At 40.4% G+C, this 24,362-nt stretch overlaps 1 protein-coding gene across 2 annotated transcripts in view; it reads right to left on the bottom strand.

The window, feature by feature from the left end:
- Positions 1 to 24,362, bottom strand: part of naa35 (N-alpha-acetyltransferase 35, NatC auxiliary subunit) — an 80,178-nt gene that overhangs the window by 30,591 nt on the left and 25,225 nt on the right. For both annotated transcript variants that reach the window (XM_072585864.1, XM_072585863.1), the window contains exons 8-13: positions 20,192 to 20,235; positions 19,886 to 19,936; positions 17,902 to 17,985; positions 6,622 to 6,736; positions 3,146 to 3,324; positions 65 to 124 (exon numbers count right to left, since the gene is read on the bottom strand). In XM_072585864.1, the coding sequence (XP_072441965.1) occupies positions 65 to 124; positions 3,146 to 3,324; positions 6,622 to 6,736; positions 17,902 to 17,985; positions 19,886 to 19,936; positions 20,192 to 20,235 (533 nt within the window). The remainder of the gene's footprint in view (positions 1 to 64; positions 125 to 3,145; positions 3,325 to 6,621; positions 6,737 to 17,901; positions 17,986 to 19,885; positions 19,937 to 20,191; positions 20,236 to 24,362) is intronic.

The raw sequence follows: 24,362 nt of genomic DNA, 5'->3' as shown, positions 1-24,362 counted from the left end.
CATGTAAACACAATGGAAGTGCAGTCTTTTGAACATTGTATAAAATGTGTAAATGTTTACGTACCTGTAACAAAGACCTAGAGAGCACACAAGGTGACTGTTCACTAAATTCACAGAAAAAGTCCTATAAAATAAAAGTTTTAAAAACACTTCAAAAATATTTTGATGAGACAAATTTCAAATATTTTGAGATGGGAAAATAATCTTGAAACACTCAGACATATTGTTAAAAACAACTTTGTTTGTAAGAGAATTTCTCTATAAAACGCTTATTGTACAGATGGCCATAACGTTTCGTAGAATCCTCAACTGAAAAAGTGTCCACTCAACCCTTGACAAACTGTTTTCTTTCATTATTAAAGTCAAAACTGTTCAATCTCACAAAAGTTAAAAATAATTTGTAGGTCATTTAGCACTTACAAAGATGAAAAGTAAATTCCAGCATTTTCAATGTTTTAACTTTTTTGTTCCATTCAACAATTGTGTTGCTATCTGAACAAATGTACAAGCCAATACTCAAAGATTACAGAAAAAGGGTCACTCTGATTGATGTCATGGCTCCAAAGATCAAAAATTAACTTTGATAACTCTCTCTGTCGCTGCATGTGCCCATACCATGGAACTGTCATCACTGGATCAGTATCCTAGATTTTCCTATCTAACACCGTAATGGGAGGACAATGACTATTAAGACCATGGCTCTTCAAAGAGAAGGGCTCTTGCAGTAATTAAGAATAGCATGCAAGTATGGCCGAACCAGTGCTATTCACATATCACGTTTTTTGAACAATAACTAAAAAGTTCACCTTTTCACAGTTAACCACAATTATACCACTGATGGTAGCTGTGGCTACTCTGCCAACTGAAAGAGGAAGGGTGGCACTCTCTTAAAAAAAACTTAGACACAGTGAAAGAAAAAACAGCACTGGGTTTATACTATAAAATAAAGTTTCATAAAAGATCTACAAGCAACTGGGAGTGAGGACGAAGGAAAACAAAAGAAAAATAAGTATCTCATAATAATTGTTTTTAAACTGCACAGCTAAAAATAAATACTAAAGATTTCCTGCAAATTTGCTTTTCATTGAATACAAGAAAATGACTATAGATGAATTAGCTGAGCGTTTTTTTGTTTCTTGATTCAAAAGGGAGAAACAATTTTAATTTGGTATGAAACTGCAAGTCAGAGAGTCAAGGGCTCAGAGACAGGCCATTTGGCCCAAACTAGTCCATGCCAACCAAAATGTCCATCAATGCTAACCACATTTCCCTGCACTTGCCTATATCCTTGGAAACTTTTCTTTTCCAACAATTTATCCAAATGCCTTTTAAATGCTGCTAACGTACCTGCCTCAACCATTTCCGCTGGCAGCTTATTCCATATGCATACCACCCTGTGTAAAAAATGTTGCCCCATAGGTTCCCTTTTATTCTTTCCCCTCTCACCTTAAACTGATGTCCTCTAGTCCTTGACTCCTCAACCCTGGGAAAAAGATTGAGTGCATTTACCCGAACCACGCCTCTCAGGATCTTATACATCTAGATTGTATTATCTACAGTATGAAAACAGGCCATTCGGCCCCCAAGTCCATCATCAACCCTCCGAAGGGTAACCCACCCAGACCCATTTCCCTCTGACTAATGCACCTAACACTGGGCAATTTAGCATGGCCAATTTACCCAACCTGCACATCTTTGGACTGAGAGAGGAAACCCATGCAGACACGGGGAGAATGTGCAAACACCACACAGACAGACAGTTACCCAAAGCAGGATTCAAACCTGGGCTCCTGGTGCTGTGAGGCAGCAGTGCTAACCACTGTGCCGCCCTCAGTCTCCTACTCTCTAAAGAAAAAAGTCCTAGTTTGTTCAATCTCTCCCTATAACTCAGACCCTTGAGTCCTGGCAACATCCTTGCAAATTTCTTCTGCAATCTTTTCAGATTAATAACATCCTTCCTATGGCAAGGTGACTAAAACTGAACACAATATTCCAAGTGCGGCCTCACCAATATCCTGTACAACTGCAACATAACTTCCCAACTTCTGTACTCAATAATCAGACTGATGAAAGGCAGTGTGCCAAAAGGCTTCTTCATGCCCTGTCTACCTGTGACTCCACTTTCAGAGAACCATGCACTTGAATCCCAAGGTCCCTCTTATCCATTACACTCTTTAAGGCCCTACCATTCACCATGAAACACCTAACTTGATTTGACTTTCCAAAATGCAACACCTTACACTAATCCATATGAAACTCCATTTGCCAATTCTCAGTCCACTTCTCCAGCTGATCAAGGTCCTGCTGCAATTTCTGATAACCTTCCTCACTGTCCACGATAACACCTTTTAGTGTCATCTGCCAACATAGAAATCATGCGCCTGTACATTCTCATCCAAATCATTGACATAAATAACAAACAGCAATGGACCCAGGACTGACTTCTGACGCGCTCCACTAGTCACAGGCTTCCAGTCCGACAAGCATCCTTCCACTATTACCATCTGCTTCATTCCATCAAGCCAATTTTGTATCCAATTTGTCAGCTTCCCCTGGATTCCATGTAATCTAATCTTCCGAAGCAGCCTCCCATGTGGAAGCTTATTAAAGGCCTTACTAAAATCCATAAAGATGTCTACCACCCTGCCTTCAACAATCTTCCTGGTCACTTCATCAAAGAACTCTAACAAATTTGTGAGGCATAATCTCCCACGCACAAAGCCATGCTGACTATTCCTAATCAAGCCCAGTCTTTCCAAATGCATGCATATCTTATCTCAGAATCTTGAGTATTTGGTCAGGACCAGGAGATTTATTCACCTTCATGCATTCTAATACATCCAACATCTCCGTGATACACAGTGCCCCCAAGATATGATCACTAATTTCCCCAAGCCCCCAAGGTGTTGGGTTTCGGCAATTGCACGGTGTACTCGACATTAGAGTTTGCTTGCATCGGTCTTTGTTTCCAGAACAACATGGGCATTACATTGAAAAGATGCTTTTCTGTGTTGCTAAAAATTGGTGATATAAATACAACTTCTGTTTCAAAGGATGTTTTATATTTCAAAATCAATTTCTCCCTGAGAATCATCCAAATAGTTAACAGATGTTTTAGAAAACTATACGTAAGTCTTCAACTTACCAAAATATTGTGCAGGTTTGTCAAGTTGACAACTTCACAAACCATTTTTATTCGCTCTATAAGTTTAGCAAAATAATTGACCATATCCTCTCGTTTTATAATTTTTGCATAGCGAGGAAATGTTGGAGGTAACAAGCGCTGATTGACCAGTGGTTCAAATCCCATCATTATAGGATGATCTATCAAAAGTGCAAAGTTATTGTTTTTGCTTCAGTATTTATTTCTTAAAAACATACAATTACAGTTTTAAAAACACTAAAAACAGGTCACATTAATCAGCCCATCCACTTCAGATAGGAAACTTTAACAAACCAAAGTAAGAACCAAGTAAATAGAGATGCGGGGCCAGATGTGTTGTGCCTGAATGTTGTAGGAGCTGGTGGACTCCATTATGGTTCACAGTGATTACATCTGTACCGAATCTAGTTGGCTAAGGAACTCCGTCTCAGAACTGATGAGCTGGAGTCTGAGGATTAAACACTGACAGTTCAGGGAGCAGTCACACTTCTTAGATCAAGTACCTTGAATTTGGTCAGTTGTCAGAGATAGGAGGGTGTGACTATGAGTGAGGCAGATCAATGGATCGAGGGAATAGTTCTGAAGGACCCTCAGCTCTTGAGATTATCTAATAAGTTTAAGATTCTTGCTCTTTGTATCGAAGAAGAAGGGGCTGCAAGAAGCAAACTGATCATAGCACTGTGGTGCAGGGATCATTCAAGAAGGGAGAGAAAACAGAAATGAAATTGTATTTGAGGATAGTATACAGTAGTCAGGACAACAGACACTGTACTCTGTGGCCAGGATTTAGAATCCTAAAGGCTATGTTGACTGCCTGGTGTACAGGCTCAGGATCTCTCATCTGGTCTGCAGAGGACCTTGGAGTAGGGGAGAGGAGGGGGTAAGATCCAGCTGTTGTGGTTGCATAGGTCCAAATGACATAGGTGGAACAAGGAAAGAGGTTCTGCAGAGGGAGTATGAGCAGCTAGGGGCTAAATTAAAAAGCAGAATAAAAAAGGTAATAATCTCCAGATTACTGCCTCAGCCTCAAGCTAACTGGCACAGGGTCAACCAGATTATAAAAGATGCAAACTCATGGCTCAAATAATTGGTATGGGAGAAATGGGTCTGAGTTCATGAGGCATTGGTGCCAGTCATTCAGAAAGGAGGGAGCTGTTTTTACAGGACAGGATCAAAGAGATCTGGCATAGCATGACAGTAGATAGGGCTTTAAATGAAATAGTTACTGGGTTCAGAAGCATGGAAAACTAGAAAATCAAAGTGATGGATCATTAGTGGGAGCAGATTGCTACAAGAAATTGAAAGGGACAGAATGCGTGAATGTGATCGTACACCGAGGAACCGTGAAAGTATGCAAAAATTTGATGAGAGAACAAATTTAAAGGTATCTTTGTATCTTAATGCATGAAGCATTTGGAATAAGGTTGACAAACTGAGAGTACAAATCAAGGTTAATGTGATCTCATTGCCATTATGGGAACATGGTTACAAGGAGATCAAAACTGGAAACCCAAGATTCAGAGATATTTGACCTTTCAGAAACGCAGAAGGGATGGGAAAGTTGGTAGGGTAGCACTATTAATAAGAAAGAAAACAAGAGCATTTGAGAATAGATCGATGCTTGGATGATCAAGAATTAATTAGAAAATATGACACCCCTTTTCTAAATGGGAGGCAAACGTTAGTAATTGCAGGCCGATGAGCCTAACATCTCTTTTGCTGGAAAAATATTGGAATCAATTATTAAGGAATTAATAGCAGAATATTTGGAAAATTGGAATTTTCATGAAAGGGAAATTGTCTGACGAATTTATTAGGTTTTCAAAGAAGTTTTACCCACACTGGATAGGAGGGAAACCAGTAGATATGTTGTATTTGGACTTCCAGAAGATGTTTGGCAAAGTACTTCACAAAGATTTAAGTCATAATAACCTAGTGTTGGAGGCAGTATATTGGCATGGATAGAGTACTGTCTATTTGGTAAGAATCAGCAATTGGGAATAAGGGGTACTTTCATAAGTTCGTGACCTGTGACCACTGGGGTTCCACAAGGATCAGTATTGGACTGCAACTGTTTACAATATATATTATATACTAAGAAGAAGGAGACGAATATACTGTAGCCACAAACTGCAGACACAAAAGTAGGTGGAAAGGCAGATTGCAAAGTGAAAGTTACAGTTTGCAGAGAGATAATGATAGATTAAGTGAGTGAGCAAAAAGGTGGCAAATGGAGTTTAAGATGGGAAAACATAAACTTGGTCATTTTAGAAGGAAAAACAAAAGAACAGAATGCAGAAACATTGCAGAAACTTGCAACACAAAAGGGACTTAGGGTATTTGGGCATGAAACACAAAGCTAGTTTTGGTTCCCTTGCTTAATGAAAGATGTTATTTCATTGGAGAGAGTTTGCAGAATGTTCACTAGGATGATCCACAGTGTGAAGTAATTGTCTTATGAGCAAATGCTAAAAGGTTGGGACTCATTAGAATTTTGAAGATTGAGAGATGATCTCACTGAAACAGACAGGATTCTTAAGGAGTTTGACGGGATAAATGCTGAGAGGATGCTTCTCTTCATTCTAGAACCAGTCAGCATAGCCTTAGAATTAAGGGGTGCCTATTCAATATAGAGATGAGGAAGAATTTCATCTCTCAGGAGTTGAGAATCCTTGTAATTCCTTGCCAAAGAGAGATGTGGGGTAGACAGCTTGTATATATTTAAGGCTGAGACAGATAGATTTTTGATCAGTAGGAGAATCAGGGTAATGGGGAAAGAGCAAGGAAGTGGATGTGAGGAATATCGTACCAGCCATGATACACAGCAGGCTTGAGGAGCTAAATTGCCTACTCCTGTTCCAACTTCTTATAGCCTTGGTTATAATCATCATACACCAAACTAGGAAGGTCCAAGCTTTAAATCCTCGATTTTAGTGATAGAGTTTGCTGACACCAGTGGATAACAGAATTCTAATCTAAAAATTATGCACTACCAGGACAGAAGCATCAAAACAGCCCTTTCCAAAATTCTAGGCTCTCGAAACTAAAAGAAAAGGAACGAGAAATATAAAACCGTAACTCCTCCAGTTTCTCCATTACACTTACCCGACCACACACATCTCAAACTCCAAGCATCCAGTGACACTCCTGGTCTGAGGTCAACTGCATGCCTAGCAGTGATCACTGTTCCCAGTCGCATTGCTGGGATTGAAGAATTGTCAGGTGTCTGACTGGATGGCAGTTCTTGGAGGCAGAATATCATGTTTCAGAGGGCTGGAAATCACAACCTCAAGCAACTAATTGTCAAATTATGTAAAATTCAGTCTAAGCTTTTGGGCCAATGGGGGTGGATTTGTACCTAGTATTCCAGCCAATGGGCAGGATAACTGCCTCTGCACTAAATCCCAGTTTCAAGGAATCTGTGAAATAACTAAAATGTAGAAAATATTATTTTGTACCTCCTTTTGTAGTATCATTTTGGGCCTGAATGCCATGGTGGATCGAGTTTTGTATAGCAGGTAGAAGATCAGCAGCTTGAGTTATAAGCTTCTGGGCTTCACTTATTGCACTCATCTAGAAAAGCAAGGTACTGCATTAGACTTCAGTTTTAAACTTTCTTCATCATTATAAATGTCACTGATCTTTCCAACACTTACTCCATGCAGTGCATCAAAACAAAGCTTTGATGGTGGCAGCCTTCCACCATATTTCGATCTGTGAAATTATACACAACCTTAGTGGGTGAAGGAGTCCCCATTTCCTAGATTCAGCCAAGGGAAACCATCTTTCTTTGATTGAGCTGAGAATCAAGGTATAAAGTCTCACACTTCCCTGTTCTTATCTACAAAAATAAATATTACTAACAGTGCTGTGCATCACAGCAACCACAAGGAAATGCTTTTTGAAGGCTATTCTACAAAGATTGGATGGGGAAAAATGTAGACTCATGTGAGTAGTACATTGCAGTCAATTGGCTGCATGGAGAAAATCAGGAAGAACACAAGGTCAACAAAAAAGAAAACAATTATGCAATATCATAAGATATTTTATCAACTGTTGCCCATCCAATTTATTAGAAAGAAATGCAGAGAAAACTCTTTTGTATTGATGCTATAATGCTACTTAGGCCTTTATGTACTAAGGTTAAATCACGTGCATACAAATGTGCCCACTAAGTGGCAGGGGCAGTATTATATCAATGGATCGAAATTTGACAACTCTTATTAGTGTTCAAATCAGCCAGCATATTAAAGGGAAGAGATATGCAAAAATGTGATTTTCTAGAACTTGACTGATTTACACCACTCAACTGTTTGCTTCACGTAAGCAACATCTTAATCCTGGTCCTCCTATTAGTTTTAAGAATTTGCAAGACTTGTGCAGAAAGTTTCTCAATAAATGTATTCTGAAATAAGATTGATACAGTCATAGAGTGATAGAAATGAACAGCATGGAAACAGATCCTTCGGTCCAACTCGTTCATGCTGACCAGAGATTCTAAATTAACCTAGTCCCATTTGCCAGCATTTGGCCCATATTCCTCCAGATGCCTTTCAAATGTTGTAACTGCACCAGCCTCCACCATTTTCTCTGGCAGCTCATTCCAAACATGCATGAAAATGTCCTTCCTTAGATCTGTTTCAAACCTTTCCCTTTTCACCTTAAACCCATGCCAGCTTCTTTTGGACTCCCCTGCCCAGGGGAAAAGATCTTGGCTCTTCATTCTATGCCCTTCATGATTTTATAAACTTCTCTGTTTATCCATCAGCCTTCAATGCTCCACAGAAAATAGCCATAGCCTATTCAGCCTTTCCCTATCACTCAAACTCTCCAGTCCTGGCAACATTTTGATCAATCTATTCTCTCTGAATCATAGATTTCTAACTTGAAGTCTAACTACAGGGCTTGAACACAGATACCCTAGGGTAGAAGTGAGTGAGTGTTGCACTACAGGAGGTGCCGTCTTTCTGATATGATGCAAGCCAAGGACATATTCAGTCTACCTGGCAGATGTAAAAGATCCAATTGCACTACTTGAACAGGAGCAGGGGAGTTATCCAGTGTCCTGACCAATACTGTATATACTCAAGTAAAAGTTGATCTCATGTAAACGCCAACCCCCTATTTTTGGCCAAACAAATCATGGAATTTTCTCATGTAAAAATCGATTTTAGTTCTTCACAGATAACAAATCAACATTTGAGAGTCAAGGTACTGTCCTGCACACAAATGTTATGATGAGTAAATGATTTTTTTGTGCTATTGTGTTTTGAAGTACAATTCACACCAATGTTAGGCTACAGATTTCTTAAGTTCATTATCAAATGAGCACTATAATTAGTACGATAAAAGGTTTATCACACCATTTCCAAAAAAAAGATAGGGCTATATGCATTTATTGCTGTCGAATTATTGTGCAGCTGTTGACAATTTCTTATGGCTACAATGATCGGTGAGATTGTATGAGAATCAAATGTCTGATAACATTTTTTAAAAAATCAGAAATAAATGCTTAAAATGTTAGATTGAAACTAAAACAAGGGAGGGAAATGGAAAAATTTGGCAAAAACGCTTAAGATACATCAGGTCAGAGTCAGGTGACAACCTTCCTTTGAATGCAGCTCAGCTGAGGTCAGTTCTCTTGTTGCACTTATGGAATCACCATAATTCATTGTGTATTTTTTTCTTTACTTGTTTAGAGATCAATTGGGCTTCTGCTAATAATATGGTATTTTGAACTGTAGCATGAAGTTTAGTCCCTCAAAAGTAGTATCCATGTAATAATCAACCCCATAAATTTAATGCTAACAAAAAGTTTAAAATTGACTTTTACATGAGTATACATGGAATGTGTCCTTCAAACAACATTGCAAAAGAACAGATAGTTACCAGACTGTTGTTTGAGGGAATTTGCTGAAAGCAAATTAATTTTTGTAATCCCTATATTACAGCAGTGTCTATATACTTACGAGATTACTTTATAGTAAGCATGCACACTAGAATAAATTCCACACAGAAGATAAAATTCGTCAATGAATTTCATGAGGAGTTTGTGAAACATACAATTTTTGCATGACAATTAGCCTCTAGTTTTAATTGACGAGACACTGAAAAGGAAACATACTTATTCCACCATACACATTTAAATATGATGCCCATCTATTATATTCATATTGAGTTTAATATGTAGGCCACCACATTCCACTTTAGTTGTATTGAAGACTATTTGCATATATACTGAGCTGAATTTTTTCATTCTTTAGTCAAATGTTATTTCCAGCAAACTTCATGGAGGGTTTCCCACCATGGCCCATAATGAATTTCCTCCCATAATCTTGCATTGCTCACCTTATTAATTATGCATCAGGGTCGACAGCACCCATTCATTCAATGCTGCAAAGGCTGAAATGCTCACTGCTGCCAGGGGCTTGCACCATGGACACATTTAAACATCAGCTGTATAATACTTTAAATGATAGAAGCTGGGAACTGTCCTTCTTAGTTTGCTGCTCCATTATTTTTGGTGTCAAGATGTCACAGAAAGGGATGTCGGCATGCTGCTTTGGAGAAAGGAACCTGGAGATGCTGGTGAAGGGGGTGTTTAGTGATGATGGATATCCTCCTTCTATAGGTCTTCAAAGTCCCAACACTGCTCGTAGCCAGCCCAGATAGAAGCCTAGGTGTCATTTCACACACCAAGTGAAATGCTGAATACTCCTGGAAGATGGTTAATGACCTCCTTTAATCCACAACAGTGAGTACCACAATTTTCTCCCTGGTTCCTCACTAACTCTGCTACTACACAGTAATGTCACTAAGATGGACAGATGACAAGTCTCACCATTGTATGCAGTTATCGGCACTCAATAGGTCTCACCCATCTTGTGATCCTAAACTATTAAACCTTAGTGCCCTCTGCACTTTCTACTCAATCATTTGGGACACCTAACCACAGCCTCTGCAAAATTATGAGCAGTTGTTTCATTCACTTTCACACTCAATTCCTCATCTGATCTCACTGCAAGAGAAAATGTCTCATTATTGGGCAGAGTGTGTAACAACTGTCAGCAAATGTGGCTGATATACCGATTAAGGTGACCCTTCAGATAGCTAGGGAGGACAGAGATTGTTCATGTGGAGAGACAGACTTCCAGGTCAAGACAACCCAGTCAGCTTCATTGTGCTGTGCTGTACATCCATTACCAACACTGAGAACTTACTCTCAAGATGCTTCAGCCTAAAACCCAATTGCACTACTAATGGCTACCTTCTCTTATGAAGGCACTTGCAGCATCCACACAGAAGTCATCCCAAAAGGTCAGATACTCAGGCCATCACTTCGTCTGCCACTTCTGAAGAAAAGGCCACAGATCACTCAGAGATCGCACCAATAAGCCTTTCTCCCACACATTCCACCAGCTCAGATATTTTTACCTAACTGAGTTCTCTATCTACTTTAGATTTGGCAGCACAATCTGGCAGACATATGACTGGCATGTCTCTGTATCCAGTCAAGAAAGTAGTGTCCAAGGTCTCTAGCACTCAGATGACAGCCAGAGACCAGATATTTGCTCTACTTCAGGCAGGAGGGGACCTCCCATGGTGTCAATACAAGCACACATGCGGTGAACAATGTTAAAAATCACACAATACCAGGTCATAGTCCAACAGGTTTATTTGGAAGGAGAAGCTTTTGGAGCACTGCTCCTTCATCAGGAAGTGGAGTAGGACCATAGGATACAGAATTTAGAGCAAAAGATCACAGTGTCATATACTGATGTGATATATTGAACAAACCTAGATTGCTACTAAGTCTTTCATTTTTTAGAATGTGTTGCAGGTTTCGATTCACTAACATGGAAATCCTAGAACTTCTTTCAAGTCACATTCCAGAGATAACTTAAGGTTTTACAAAACAAAAGTGACATCTCAGCTCAAACAAGACATTAAAGGCATGAGATGAGAGTCTGTATATATTCCAGACTTGTCATCTGTCCATCTTAGTGACATTACTGTGAAGTAGCAGGGTTAGTGAGGAACCAGGGAGAAAATTGTGGTATTCACTGTTGTGGATTAAAGGAGGTCATTAACCATCTTCCAGGAGTATTCAGCATTTCACTTGGTGTGTGAAATGACACCTAGGCTTCTATCTGGGCTGGCTACGAGCAGTGTTGGGACATCTTTTGAAGGCCTATAGAAGGAGGATATCCCTCATCACTAATAGTTAGACTGGTTTTATTTCCAAAGTAGGAATTTATAAAATGTGACTTGGAACATATTGCTAGTCGACAGATTGTGTGCTTTTTGAAGAGAAGAGAATGTATCTGCAAATTTGCCCCATAGACTTACATGTGTGTGAGTGAGTGAGTGAGTGAGTGAGTGAGTGAGAGAGAGAGAAAGAAGGGAAAGACTGGGAGAGACTGTTGTTGTAGCATCTGCTTGGTCTCATCAATGTACCTGCAGTGCATCAGATTGACAACGCTGGCTGAGTCACGTGAGTACCTGCCGCATATATGGTGGGTGTCCCCCCACATGTAATGGCAGTATCCAAATCAACAATCTGACACGTATTGCACTGGTTGCCATGTCAGGGTTGTATGATGTTGTGGTAGATGCTGTCCTGAAGGCTGGGCAGTTTGCTGCAAACATTGGTCTGTTTAAGTTTTGGCGGCTGTTTAAAGGCAAGAAGGGGAAGTATAGGGAAGGTTTTGACGAGATGCTAATCCTCATCGACAACATCCTGTCGGCTGTGAAGAACAGGGCACAGTTTCTCTGCTCCTGAAAGTACTGGACACCAAAGGGTACCCTATCAGTCTTATCCCGTGTCTGTCTCCTGAGGAGGTCATCACGGTTTCTCGCTGTGGCACGTCAGAACTGGTAATCGATGATTTGAGCATTGTATCCTGGTCTTACGAGGGCATCCTTCAGCACCTTCAGGTATCCACTGTATTCTTCCACATTTGAAACAGATCCTGTATATCCACAGGCCTTGTCCATAGGGGATGGCTGTTTTAACATGTTTAGGGTGAAAGCTAGAGAAGTGCAGCATTGTGAGGTTATGTATGGGTTTGTGGTAGAATGAAGTACTGAGATGCCTGTTCTTGATGGAGATCATGTGTCCAAGAATGAGACAGGTACTGATGAGTAGTCCTTAGTAAGTCTGATGATGGGATGAAACTTGTTGATATCACTATGCAGTTGTTTCAGTGACTCCTGTTTAGTTCACAGTGTGTTCTTTGGTTGGATCGGTGGGTAGTTGCCTGCAGTATTCCTGGTTGTTCAGCTGTCAGTACATTTCCTTGCTCAATCCATCAGGAAATGTGTAAATGCCAGATTCATCAGCTGCACTCAAGGTAGAACAAAACGTCACCCAACCACAATGCAATGCAACCCATGCTCTCAAAACCAATCGCAGCATTGTCATTATACCAGCAGACAGAGGAGGAGCCATCATCATTCAGAATAGAACGGACTACTGCAAGGAAGTGTACCGACAACTGAACCATCAGAAACACTACAGGCAACTACCGAGTGACCTGACCAAAGAACACACCCGTAAACTAAACACATTGATCAATACTTTGGATCCAGTCCTTCAGAGTTCCCTATGCACTCTCAACCCAAATACTTCTCGGTAGGGGACTTCTACTGCCTTCTGAAGATACCTGGACAGGAATGGAACCCTGTGTGAACCTCTCTAGCTATGTCAAGGGCACCTTGAAACCCACTGTAACAGAGGATCCTCAGCTTCACTACAGATTTCTTACAGAAATTCAGCACCCATGGACTAGTCGAACCAGGAACATTCCTTGTCACAATGGACTTTTTGGCACTCTACACCAGCATCCCCCATGACGATGGCATCACTGCAACAACCTCAGTACTCTTCACCAAATGCGGCACCATCCTACAACTCATCAGTTCTTTATCCAGACACATGGAACAGCCATGGGGTCCAATCTTGCAGCTCAACATGCCAACATTTTCATGCACAGGTTCGAACAAGACTTCTTTACTGCACAGGACCTCCAACCAGCACTGTATACCAGATATATTGATGATATTTTCTTTCTCTGGACCCATGGAGAGGAGTCACTGAAATAATTACACAGTGATATCAACAGGTTTCATTCCACCATCAGACTTTCCATGGACTACTTTTTAGTATCTGTCGCATTCGTGGACACATGCATCATCATCATCAAGGATGGGCACTTGCACCTACCGCAAACCCACAGATAACCTCACAATGCAGCACTTCTCTGGGTTACACCCAAAACATATTAAAACAGCCCTACTCATACATAGGATCTGTTCAGATGAGGAGGACACCCTCGTAAGACCAGGATATGATGCTCAACTCATCAATCGCACAGTTCCGACATGCCACAGCGAGAACCATAATGACCTCCTCAGAAGACAGACATGGGATACGGCCAATAGGGTAGTCCAGTACTTTCAGTACTTGTCCAATACTTCCCAGGAGCACAGAAACTACTCCCTGTTCTTCACAGCCTGCAACACATTATCGATGAGGATGAGCACCTCGCCAAACCATATACCTCCCCCTCCCACCTTTAAAACAACTACCAAACCATAAAAAGACCATTGTTCGCAGCAAACTGCCCAGCCTTCAGGACAACAACCACCATAACACCGTACAACCCTGTCAGTGACAACCACTGCACAACATGTCAGTGTTGACATGGATACCACTATGTACGCGGCAGATACTCATGTGAGTCAGCCAACATTGTCTATCTGATACACTGCAGGCAATGGTACATTGGCGAGATCAAACAGCTGCTACGACAACGGATGAATGATGCTATGCAAGGATCGCCAGACAGAGATGTTCACTCCCAGGCGGGGGACACTTCTTCTGTCAGGGACAGTTGGTCTCGGATCTTTGGACGACCATCCTCCAAGGCAGACTTCAGGAGACACAACAATGCAGAGGCTACCGCGAAGATCGTTACCCATGAGGATGGCCTCAACTGGGACCTTAAGTTCATGTCACCCTGCAGGTGACCCCACTACACTACTGACTCTCTCACTCACACACACTCTTACATACTCTCTCTCATACACACAATCTCACATATGCAGACACAGATGCACACCCTCTCAGGTAGATACTCAATCATACACAAACTATCAAGCACACAAATACATACACACACACACACACACACACACACACCCCCTCACATGCGTGTGCACACACATGTAAGTCTATAGGGTGAATTTGCATTTGCAGAATTGTATTTGCAGATACATTCTATTTTGTTCAAAACACACAAAATCTGTAGGTAGTCAATATTTTTTATAATCTATGTGACATTTTATAAATTCCTACCTTGGAAACAAAACCAGTCTGACTCAAGATTGGAATATATACAGACGCTCACCTCACACCTTCAATGTTATGTCTGAACTGAGATGTCACCTTTTTTTAATAAGCCTTAAGTCATCTAGGGAATGTGACTTGAATGAAGTTCTGGGATTTCCGTACTCACGAATCAAAACTTGCAAACCATTCTAAAAGATGAAAGATTTAACAGCAATCTAGATTTGTTCAATATATCGCATCAGTGTATGACACTCTGATCTTCTGCTATAAATTGTGTCCTATGGTCCTACTCCACTATCTAGCTGACAAAGAAGCAACGCTCTGAAAATGTGTACTTCCAAATAAAGCTATCTGACTATAACCTGGTATAATGGGATTTTAAAACTTTGTATTATATGCATGTGCATTGCTGTGTCTATGGACAGGCTGAGAAGCACCATGAAAAACCAGGTCCAGCAAAATGTTCAGTGGGAGCTGAAAATACACTGATCTGCACTCCATGGCTTTAGCCATTAATGTAGCTTTACTTATGGCCAATCAACTTCTCATTGGTTGAAAATGAACATTTTAAATTGCATATTGTTTCAACTGGGATGCCATTGGAGATTTTTAATAGGACAAATGAAATTTTTTTTTAATTTCCCCTACCTTTCTTTTTATTTATTTCCTTCAATGTTTTTCTGTATCAGATTGAACTGGAATCCATATTATTCCCTTCCCGGTTATTAAATTTCTTTCTCGATCCTCAAATTTAATTAGTTTGCAGATAAGCTATTGGTCCTACCATTCACCAAGGTCCAGGTGTCCTGTTGCCTTAGAAGCACTCATGTTTCCAACCATTTGTAATGCAAATGTGTTTCAAGAGACTAATGGTTGTCTGGGCTTACAACTAAGAATATATAATAATGCATGGCTGAGAGCCCAGACAACTGTTAGACAAATGAAAAACTTGATCCCCAGCTTGACTGACAACGCTCAATAAAAATACTATGGATACTGCAAATCTGAAACAAACAGAGAATCACAGAGAAACTCAGCAAGCCTAACTATTAGGGTCAAAGCTGTACAGCATGGAAACAGACCTTTTGGTCCAACTTGACCATGCCGAACAAATATCCTAAATTAATCTACTCCCATTTTCTAGCATTTGACCCATATCCCCTAAATTCTTCCTATTCATATACCATCCCAATGCCAGTTAAATGTTGCAAATGTGCCAACCTCCACCACCTTCTTGGCAGCTCATTCCACACACGCTTCACCATTTGTGAGAGAAGGGTGCCTCTTAAGTTCCTTTTAAATCTTTTTCCTCTCACACTAAACCTGTGCCCTCTAGTTTTGGACTCCCCAACCGGGGGGGGAAAAAAACCTTGTCTATTCACCCTATGGCCCTGATTTTTTAAACTTCTATAAGGTCACCACTCAGCCTCCAATGCTCCAGGGAAAATAATCTCAGCTTTTTCAGCCACTCCCTATAATACAAACCCTCCAACCCTAGCAACATCCTTGAAAGGGTTCAGGAAAGTTTTACAAGTGCCACAACATCCTTTCGAGTAGGAGGACCACAATTGAATGCAGTATTCCAAAAGTGGCCTAACCAATGTTGCAGACAGCCACATGACCTCCCGAATCCTGTACTCAGTGCACTCACCAATAAAGGCAAGCTTACTAAATGCCTTCTTCACTATCCTGTCTACCTGCAATTCCACTTGCATGGAACTTAAACCTACACCTAAAGGTCTCTCCTCAGCAACACACCCAGGACCTTACCATTAAAGGTGTATACATCCTGCCCGGATTTGTTTTTCCAAAATACAGCACCTCACATTTATTTAAATTAAACTCCATCTGCCATTTCTTGGCCCATTGGCCCATCTGATCAAGGTCCTATTGTACTCTAAGGTTAAAGCCCAGTGTTCTTCACTGTCCACTGTGCCTCCAATTTTGGTGTCATTTGCAAATCTACTAACCATACCTCCTATGTTCACGTCCAAATAATTTCTATAAATGACTAAAAGCAGCACCGATCCTTGTGGCACACTGCTGGTCACAGGCCTCCAGTCTGAAAAGCAACCCCCCACCACCATCCTCTGTCTCCTACCTTTGAGCTAGTTTTATATCAAAATGGCTGGTTCTCCCTGTATTCCATGTGATCTAACCTTGCTAACTAGTCTACCATGAGAAACCTTGTTGAATGCCTTACTGAAGTCCATATGGATCATATCAACTACTCTGCCCTAATCAATTCTCTTTTGTTGCTTCTTCAAAAAACTCAATGTGGAGGTGCCAGTTTTGTACTGGGCTGGATAAGGTGATGGTTTCAAAACAGGACAGTAAAGAAGATTTTAACAGATACAGAACAATATGATGGGGTCACATATAGCGTGACCTGAACCCAAGATCACAGCTGAAGCAGTCTTCATGGGTATGGAACCTTGACAAATTGTCATGATCTCTCTACCTTAATTAGTTTGTACAGTTTTGAATTGCTTATTGTTTTGGTTAGACCCTCGGCATGCCACTCTTATACCTAACATGTTATTCCAGTCATTTAGTTTGACTCCAGCAACACCTTATTTTTAATTTTTGTAATTAGCTCTCTGCCTCACTTAATCGGATTATAGGTCATCCCTTTACTGGTTATTCAGTTGTGACACTTGACTCTCACTGTCTGACGCTTTTGGTCACCTGCAGAAGCTTATTATCTGACCCTCCACTCACACTAGTTGCATGATCTTTTGATTTCTCTGTCCCTGATCTCTCTGCCTATAAGTTGTGGCTGTGAGCTCTTCTCTCTCACTGCACCTGATGAAGGGACTGCATCCCCTTGTGATTTCAAATAAGCCGTTGGACTATAACCTGATATCGTCTGACTTCTGACTTCAAAAAACTTAATCAAGTTAGTGAGACAAGATTTCCCACACAGAAAGCTATATTGACTATCCCTAATATGTCATCATCTTTCCAAATACTTTCCATCTCTCAAGATTCCCTCCAACAAGTTGCCCACTACTGATGTCAGGCTCACCAGTCTATAGTTCCCTGTCTTTTCCTTCCCATCTTTCTTAAATAATGGCATTATGTTAGCCAATCTCCATTCTTCCAACATCTCACCTGTGGCTATCAATAATAGGATGATGACACAATAATAGAAATACATCACTTCTAAGGTTTTGTGTTTTCAATCAAGTACCAGCACCCTTTTGAAAAAGGTCTCTATCAACATGCCAACAGATAGAAATCCTGTAAAGTGATGCAAACTTGTATGTTAACTTCAGTAGATCCCCTGCTCATCAGCAGGTTCAATTTATGAAAATGATTCTAGAAAAAAGTTTTTTTTTTGCGTTGATTATGTTGAAAAGCTCCCACAAATAATCTGTCTCACCTCTTTCTTTGTAAAAGCGATCAGGGTTGTCAATAATAACCGAGTAAATTTTATCCTACTGAAAACTGCTGTACATTGTTGATGCTGAAACATAAGTAGTAGTCATATTAGAATTTCCAAGTAATTTATAACAGAAATACTTAAATCACAACTTTTAACTGAAGCCAAAACAGGTTTCAATTCCATCCTTCCTCTTTTCATGTAAAAGAATGAAACAAATTATATTCCCAATTGGATGTTCTAGTATAAACCATTCTTTCTAAAGCTATTTACTACAAAATCTGGGAAACTGACTAGAATCATACAATGATTCATATAAAATCTACAGTGCTAGATTTTTCAACTCGGTGCATGGAAGTACATTAGCTGTGATCTCACTAGTATGTGGAATGTGTGCTTAAGGTGAAGAGAGAGAATGAGGATGAGGAAAAAGGGGAGACTGGCCATAGTAAATCATGCTTCCTGAAACATAGTAGGCAGGGTGGGTGGTCTATGTGGATGAGCCTCTCAGTATACAATCAAGAATTACTTGTGTCAGCTAGTGTAACCACAGCATCTGATATTCCCTGCCCTTTTGCTAGATGGATATTTCTCCTTTATACTTTGAAGGTGCCGATGTTGGACTGAGGTGTTAAAAAGGTGACCAATGTTAAAAATCATACAATACCAGGTTATAGTCCAACAGGTTTATTTGGAAGCACTAGCTTTTGGAGTGATGCTCCTTCATCAGGTGGTTGTGGAATATAAGATCATAAGACACAGAATTTATAGCAAAAGTTTACAATGTGAAGCAACTGAAATTATATATTGAAAAAGATCTAGACTGTTTTGTTAAGTGTCTCATCTTTTAGAATGACTGTTGATTTCAATTCCTTCATGTGTAAATCCCAGAACATTTTAAAGAAAGTTACATTCTCAAGTGAACTTTAACAATAGGTGCCATGTCATTTCAGATAACGCATGGAAGGTGAGGTGCCCTGTGTGAGGCTGTCTGTGCCCCATTGTTCAGACTGATTCTGTTTTTAAAGAAGGGATTTGCAGCATCATACATGGATTCATGCAGTTTTTGAGCAAAACAAAATATAATTCTGCAAGTACAAATTTACCCCACAAACTTGTGTGTGCGTGCGTGCGTGTGCGTGTGCGTGTGCGTGCGTGCGTGTGTGGAGGGGTATGTGTGTCTGTGAGAGAGTACATGTATGTGTGAGTGTAAAGGGGTCAGAGACATTCGACCTCGGACCTTCGGGTGGACATCTTCCAAGGCGGACTTTGGGATAGGCAACAACGCAAAGTGGCTGAGCACAGGCTGATAGCCAAGTTTGGTACCCATGGGGATGGCCTCAACCAGGACTTTGGGTTCACGCCACACTACAGGTGACCCCACTGCACGACACACTCTCTCTCTCACACACACACACACACACACACACGCATGCAGAAGCTCTCTCTCATATGCTCACACATTATAATTCTGCAAGTACGTTTTATTTTGCTCAAAAGCTGCATGAATCCATTCTAAGATTCTGTAAATCCACTTTTTAGAAATAGAATCAGTCTGAACATTGGGGCACTGACAGCCTCACAGAGCACCTCACATTGTCAATGCATTATCTGAGATGACATGGAACCTATTGTTAAAGCTCACTTGAGAATGTAACTTTTAAAAAAAGGTTCTGGGATTTGCATAGGAAAGAACTGAAACCAATGTGGTCAATCGAAAAGATGAGAGACTTAACAAACAATTCAGGTCTTTTTCAAAGTATAATTTCAATTGCATCACACTGCAAACTTTAGCTTTAAATTCTGTGTCTTATATTCCACAAGCACCTGATGAAGGAGCAGCGCTATGAAAGGTAGCGTTCCAAATAAACCTGTTGGACTATAACCTGATGTTGTGAGATTTTTAACTTCTCCTTTATAGGAGGACTTCCATACGATCATCACAAAACCACAAACAATACACTTCAAAGAGATGAATTCTTACTTCAAGTTCAACCTCTGGATTGCGTTCTTCTCCCTGCCGACTTCTGGTGCTCTGTTTGGAGGAGATGGGGGAATAAACACATTATTCTTAGAGTGCAACACAGAGAAACAAACTTTGCAATTAGATTTGCAGTAAAGAAAGAACCACTCAGAATACCTGCATATACTCGAGCAACTGGACAATCAGAATACAAATATTTTGTTATGTTACAGTATACCAAAAGCTTGGCAATAAGCTATAAATTATGTTGCATATAAATGCTGAACTTTCATTGAAACTTCTTAGCCTACTGCATGAACATAGTACCTTCACTCTTCTTTGTAAATCATCTTCTACATCTTTTAACATGCCTGGAAATAGAGTTTAATAGAAATAGCAGAATAATTAATGGTTCAACAGATGCCTGTAGTTCAACAGATCTTTTGGATTCAGTCATACAAATTATGGCACAGAAACAGTAATTGCACATCGAACAAAGAGGCATTTTAGATGAGCGTTTACCAATGCAACATTTAGCTCTCCACTATTAAATCAGAATTATTGACTGTAAACATTTGTTTGTGTCTCAATGTTAATTATCACAATTGAATTAATGACTATCATGTAAACAGTGGTTTCATTTCTAAGTCAGGATAAATTCATGACAATTATTTCTTATAACTCCAAAAGAATTCACATTTAATAAAATTTTAGCCTTGACTTGTAGTTTCTTTCAGTCTTAGTCATGGGTAAATAAGGTACTCGCTGATAGCAGCTCCAGGTTATTTAATTAATAGGCTGATTAGAACTAGTCTCTCGCAAACAGAGCCTGACTCAGATCTTTGGAATTGCAGCTAGGATAAATACAGGACAGCTTCACCAATACATGGAGTTAGAATGCTCAACAATGTACAACTTTGACACAGATTTGACTTAGTAAGATAGAGGTGAAATTCTAATCTTTTACAGAAAAGAGTGGTTCAAAAGAGTGGTTCGAAAGAGGGTCCGGGTAAGTCCTGTGGCAGTAAATCAAGCGCGCAGGTAGATGATTGAGGTGAGTTTTAAGCGTGTACTTCCTTTAAATTGGGGAGATATAATAACATGGAGATTCCTGAAGAAGGGCTCATGCCTGAAACGTTGATTCTCCTGCTCCTTGGATGCTGCCTGACCTGCTGCGTTTTTTCAGCAATACATTTTCAGATATAAATAACATACCAAGTTAACATAACTTACTTAAAATAACTAAAAATAGTGATATTTATAAACTTGAAACCCTATTTTGACAAATAAAGATGGCAGGGCAGAGTTTGATACATTTCAGCTGTAGTACATGGGACCTAGAGCACCCCATTGTAACCCACATCAGCACTGCAGCTCAAGAAAACTCCACTCAGTTGATCAACTGCAGTCTGAGCTTTGATACTGAGGCAGAAAGGGAGAAAGTTACTTGAACTCTAATCAGGAGCCAGTCATACCCTTTAATTAGACTTCAGCTTTGGTCTGTAGTCAGAAACAGAGCTATACAAGTGAATACAAAAAGTCTCCTCATGCATGAATTATTCAAAGCCAGCATGTAGGTATAGTGGTTAATTAGGATGATTATTGCAATGTTTACTACATGGGGCATGGAATATGAAAGCAGCGAAATCTTGCTAAAACTGTACAAAGGATTGGTAGACTGTCCCTAAAATACCACGTACAATTTTGGTCCTTGTAAAGTGGAGATCGGATATAGATCTGAGAAGTTTTGATAGTTTGACTCCAGGAATGAATGGTTGTCTTAAGCTGAGTAAGTTGGGCTATACTCACTGGAGTTGCAAGGATGGTAGTAACCTTATTCAAACACAAGATTCTGGAGTCTTGACAGAGAAGATACTGAGTGGCTATTTTTATGGGAGAGGCCAGAACGTGGAGAGACAGTTTCAAGATAAGTAGCCTTTCATTCAATATGGAGATGAGAAGGAACAAGGGTTGCTAATCTTTGGAACTGTTTACATCAGCACGCAGTGAAGCTCAGGACTTTGAATACATGCAAGGCTGAGTTAGACAGATTTTTGACATACAAGGAAGTCAAGAATTATAGGGGTAGACAAAGTGGATTTAGTGCCACTTCAGATCAGCTATGACTTTAATGACTGGCAGAACAGGGTTGGCGGGTTGAATGACCTACTTTTATCACCTATTTCACTTACTTATTCTTCCCACTCACAGCTTTAGGAGCTTTTATTCTAAATGTTAACCTGCTTTTTTTCTCATTCATTTGTGGCATGTGGATGTCGCTGGCTAGCCAGTGTTTATTGCCCATCTCTAGCTGCCCTTGAGAAGATGGTGGTTAGCTGTCGTCCTGTACTGCCGCAGTTCACCTGCTGTGGGTTGACCCACAATGCTGTTTGGAGGGAATTCCAAGATTTTGACCCAGTGACAGTGAAGGAATGGCAATATGTTTCCAAGTCAGGATGGTGAGTGGCTTGAAGAGGAACTTGGAAGCTGATGTGTCCCCACATAACTGCTGACCTTGTCCTTTTAGATGGAAGTGGTTGTCAGTTTGGAAGGTGCTGTCTAAGGATCTTTGATGAATTTCTGCAGTGCATCTTATAGATAGCATACATTGCTACTATCGAGTATCGGTGGTGGAGGGACTGGATGCTTGTGACATTAAGCCAATTGAAGCAGGCGGCTTTGTCCTGGATGGTGTCAAGCCTTTTAAATGTTGCTGAAGCTGCAGCCATCCAGGCAAGTGGGAAATATTCCATCACACTCCTGATTTATGTCTTGTCGATAGTGGACAGGCTTTGGGGAGTTAGGAGGTGTGTTACTTGCCACAGTATTCCTAGTCTCTTACCTGCACTTGTAGCCACTATGTTTGTGGTCAGTACAGTTGAATTTCTGGTCAATGGTAAACCCCGGAATGTTGATAGTAAGGAATTCAATGACAGTAATATCATTGAGTCGCAAGAGCCGTTGGTTAGGTTGTCTTATGGGAAATGGTCATAGCCTTTGTGTGGCACAAATGTTATTTGCCACTTGTCAGCTCAAGCCTGGATATTGTCTAAATTTTGTTACATTTGAACATGGACTGCTTCAATATCTCAATCTCAAATGGGTATTGGTTAGGCCACTTTTAGAGTATTAAGTGCAATTCTGGTCTCCCTGCTACAGGTAGGATGTTGTGAAACTCAAAAGGGTTAAAAAAAATTTACAAGGATGTTGCTAGGGTTGGAAGGGTTGAGCAATAGGCGCAGGCTTGGGCTATGTTCCTGAGAGGTTACTAAAATCACAAGGAGTATGCACAGGGGTGGGGGAATCCAAAACTAGAAGGCATAGGTTTAAGGTGAGAGGGGAACCATTTAAAAGGCACCAAATGAGCAGCATTATCATGCAGGAGGTGGTGCATACATGGAATGAACTGTCAGAGGAAATGGCAGAGGTTGGTACAATTACAGCATTTAAAAGGCATCTGGATGGGTATATGAATAGGGAGGGCTCAGAGGGATATGGGCCAAATGTTGGCATTGAGGAGTTGGACTGAAGGATCTGTTTCTGTACATCCCTATGAATGGTGCTGAGCATTATGCAGTCATCAGGGATTATTCTGCTTCTGACCTTATGATAGAGGTAAGGTTATTAATGAAGCAGCTGAAGATGGTTGGTCCTCCGATGCTCTCATGAGGAATTCCTGCAGAGGTGTCCTGGAGCTGAGATGACTGATCTGCAACTACAACCCGCATCTTCTTTATGTGCTTGGGATGACTCCAATCAGTGGAGTCCCCCGAGACCCACTGATTCCGGTTTTGCTAGGACTCCTTGATACTGCACATAGTCGAATGCAGCCTTGATGTCAAAGGCTGTCACCTCACCTGTGGAATTCAGCTCTTTTGTTCATGCTTGAACCAAGGCTGTAATGAAGTCAGGAGTTGAGTGCCCTGGCAGAATTCAAACTTGGCGTCACTGAGCAGGTTATTGCTGAACAGATGCTGCTTGATAGCTCTGTTGATGACACCTTCCATCATTTTACTGATGACCAAGAGTAGACTGATTGGCCAAGTTGGATTTGTCCTGGGCAGTTTTTCACATTGGTCAGGTAGATAGTGTTGTAACTGTACTGGAATTGTTTGGTTAGGGAACAGCACATTCTGGAGCACAAATCTTCAGTACTATTGCCAGAATGTTGTTATGGCCCATAGCCTTTGCAGTCTCCTGTGTCTCCAACCATTTTTTTGATATTACACAGGCTGAATCAAATTATCACTTGGAATGAATCAAATTTTTGATGTATTGTATGAATTTTAGTATGAATTTGAATTTTCGATTTGGTCACTCCCAACCTCTATACATTTCCCTTTTGCTCTTTTCTGATTCCCCATTCCTATGGCATAAAATTCATCACCATCTTCCAATTTTGAACACAGTTACATTTACTCAAAACGCTAACTATTTCAGCAATACATGATGCCAGACATGCTGAGTATTTCTTGTACTTTGTTTTTATTTCTATTTT

This window comes from Chiloscyllium punctatum, chromosome 2 (assembly GCF_047496795.1).
Source record: "Chiloscyllium punctatum isolate Juve2018m chromosome 2, sChiPun1.3, whole genome shotgun sequence".
Lineage (NCBI taxonomy): Eukaryota > Metazoa > Chordata > Chondrichthyes > Orectolobiformes > Hemiscylliidae > Chiloscyllium > Chiloscyllium punctatum.
The sequence above is the reverse complement of the archived record's forward strand: the minus strand, read 5'-3'. Positions and strand labels throughout refer to the sequence as shown.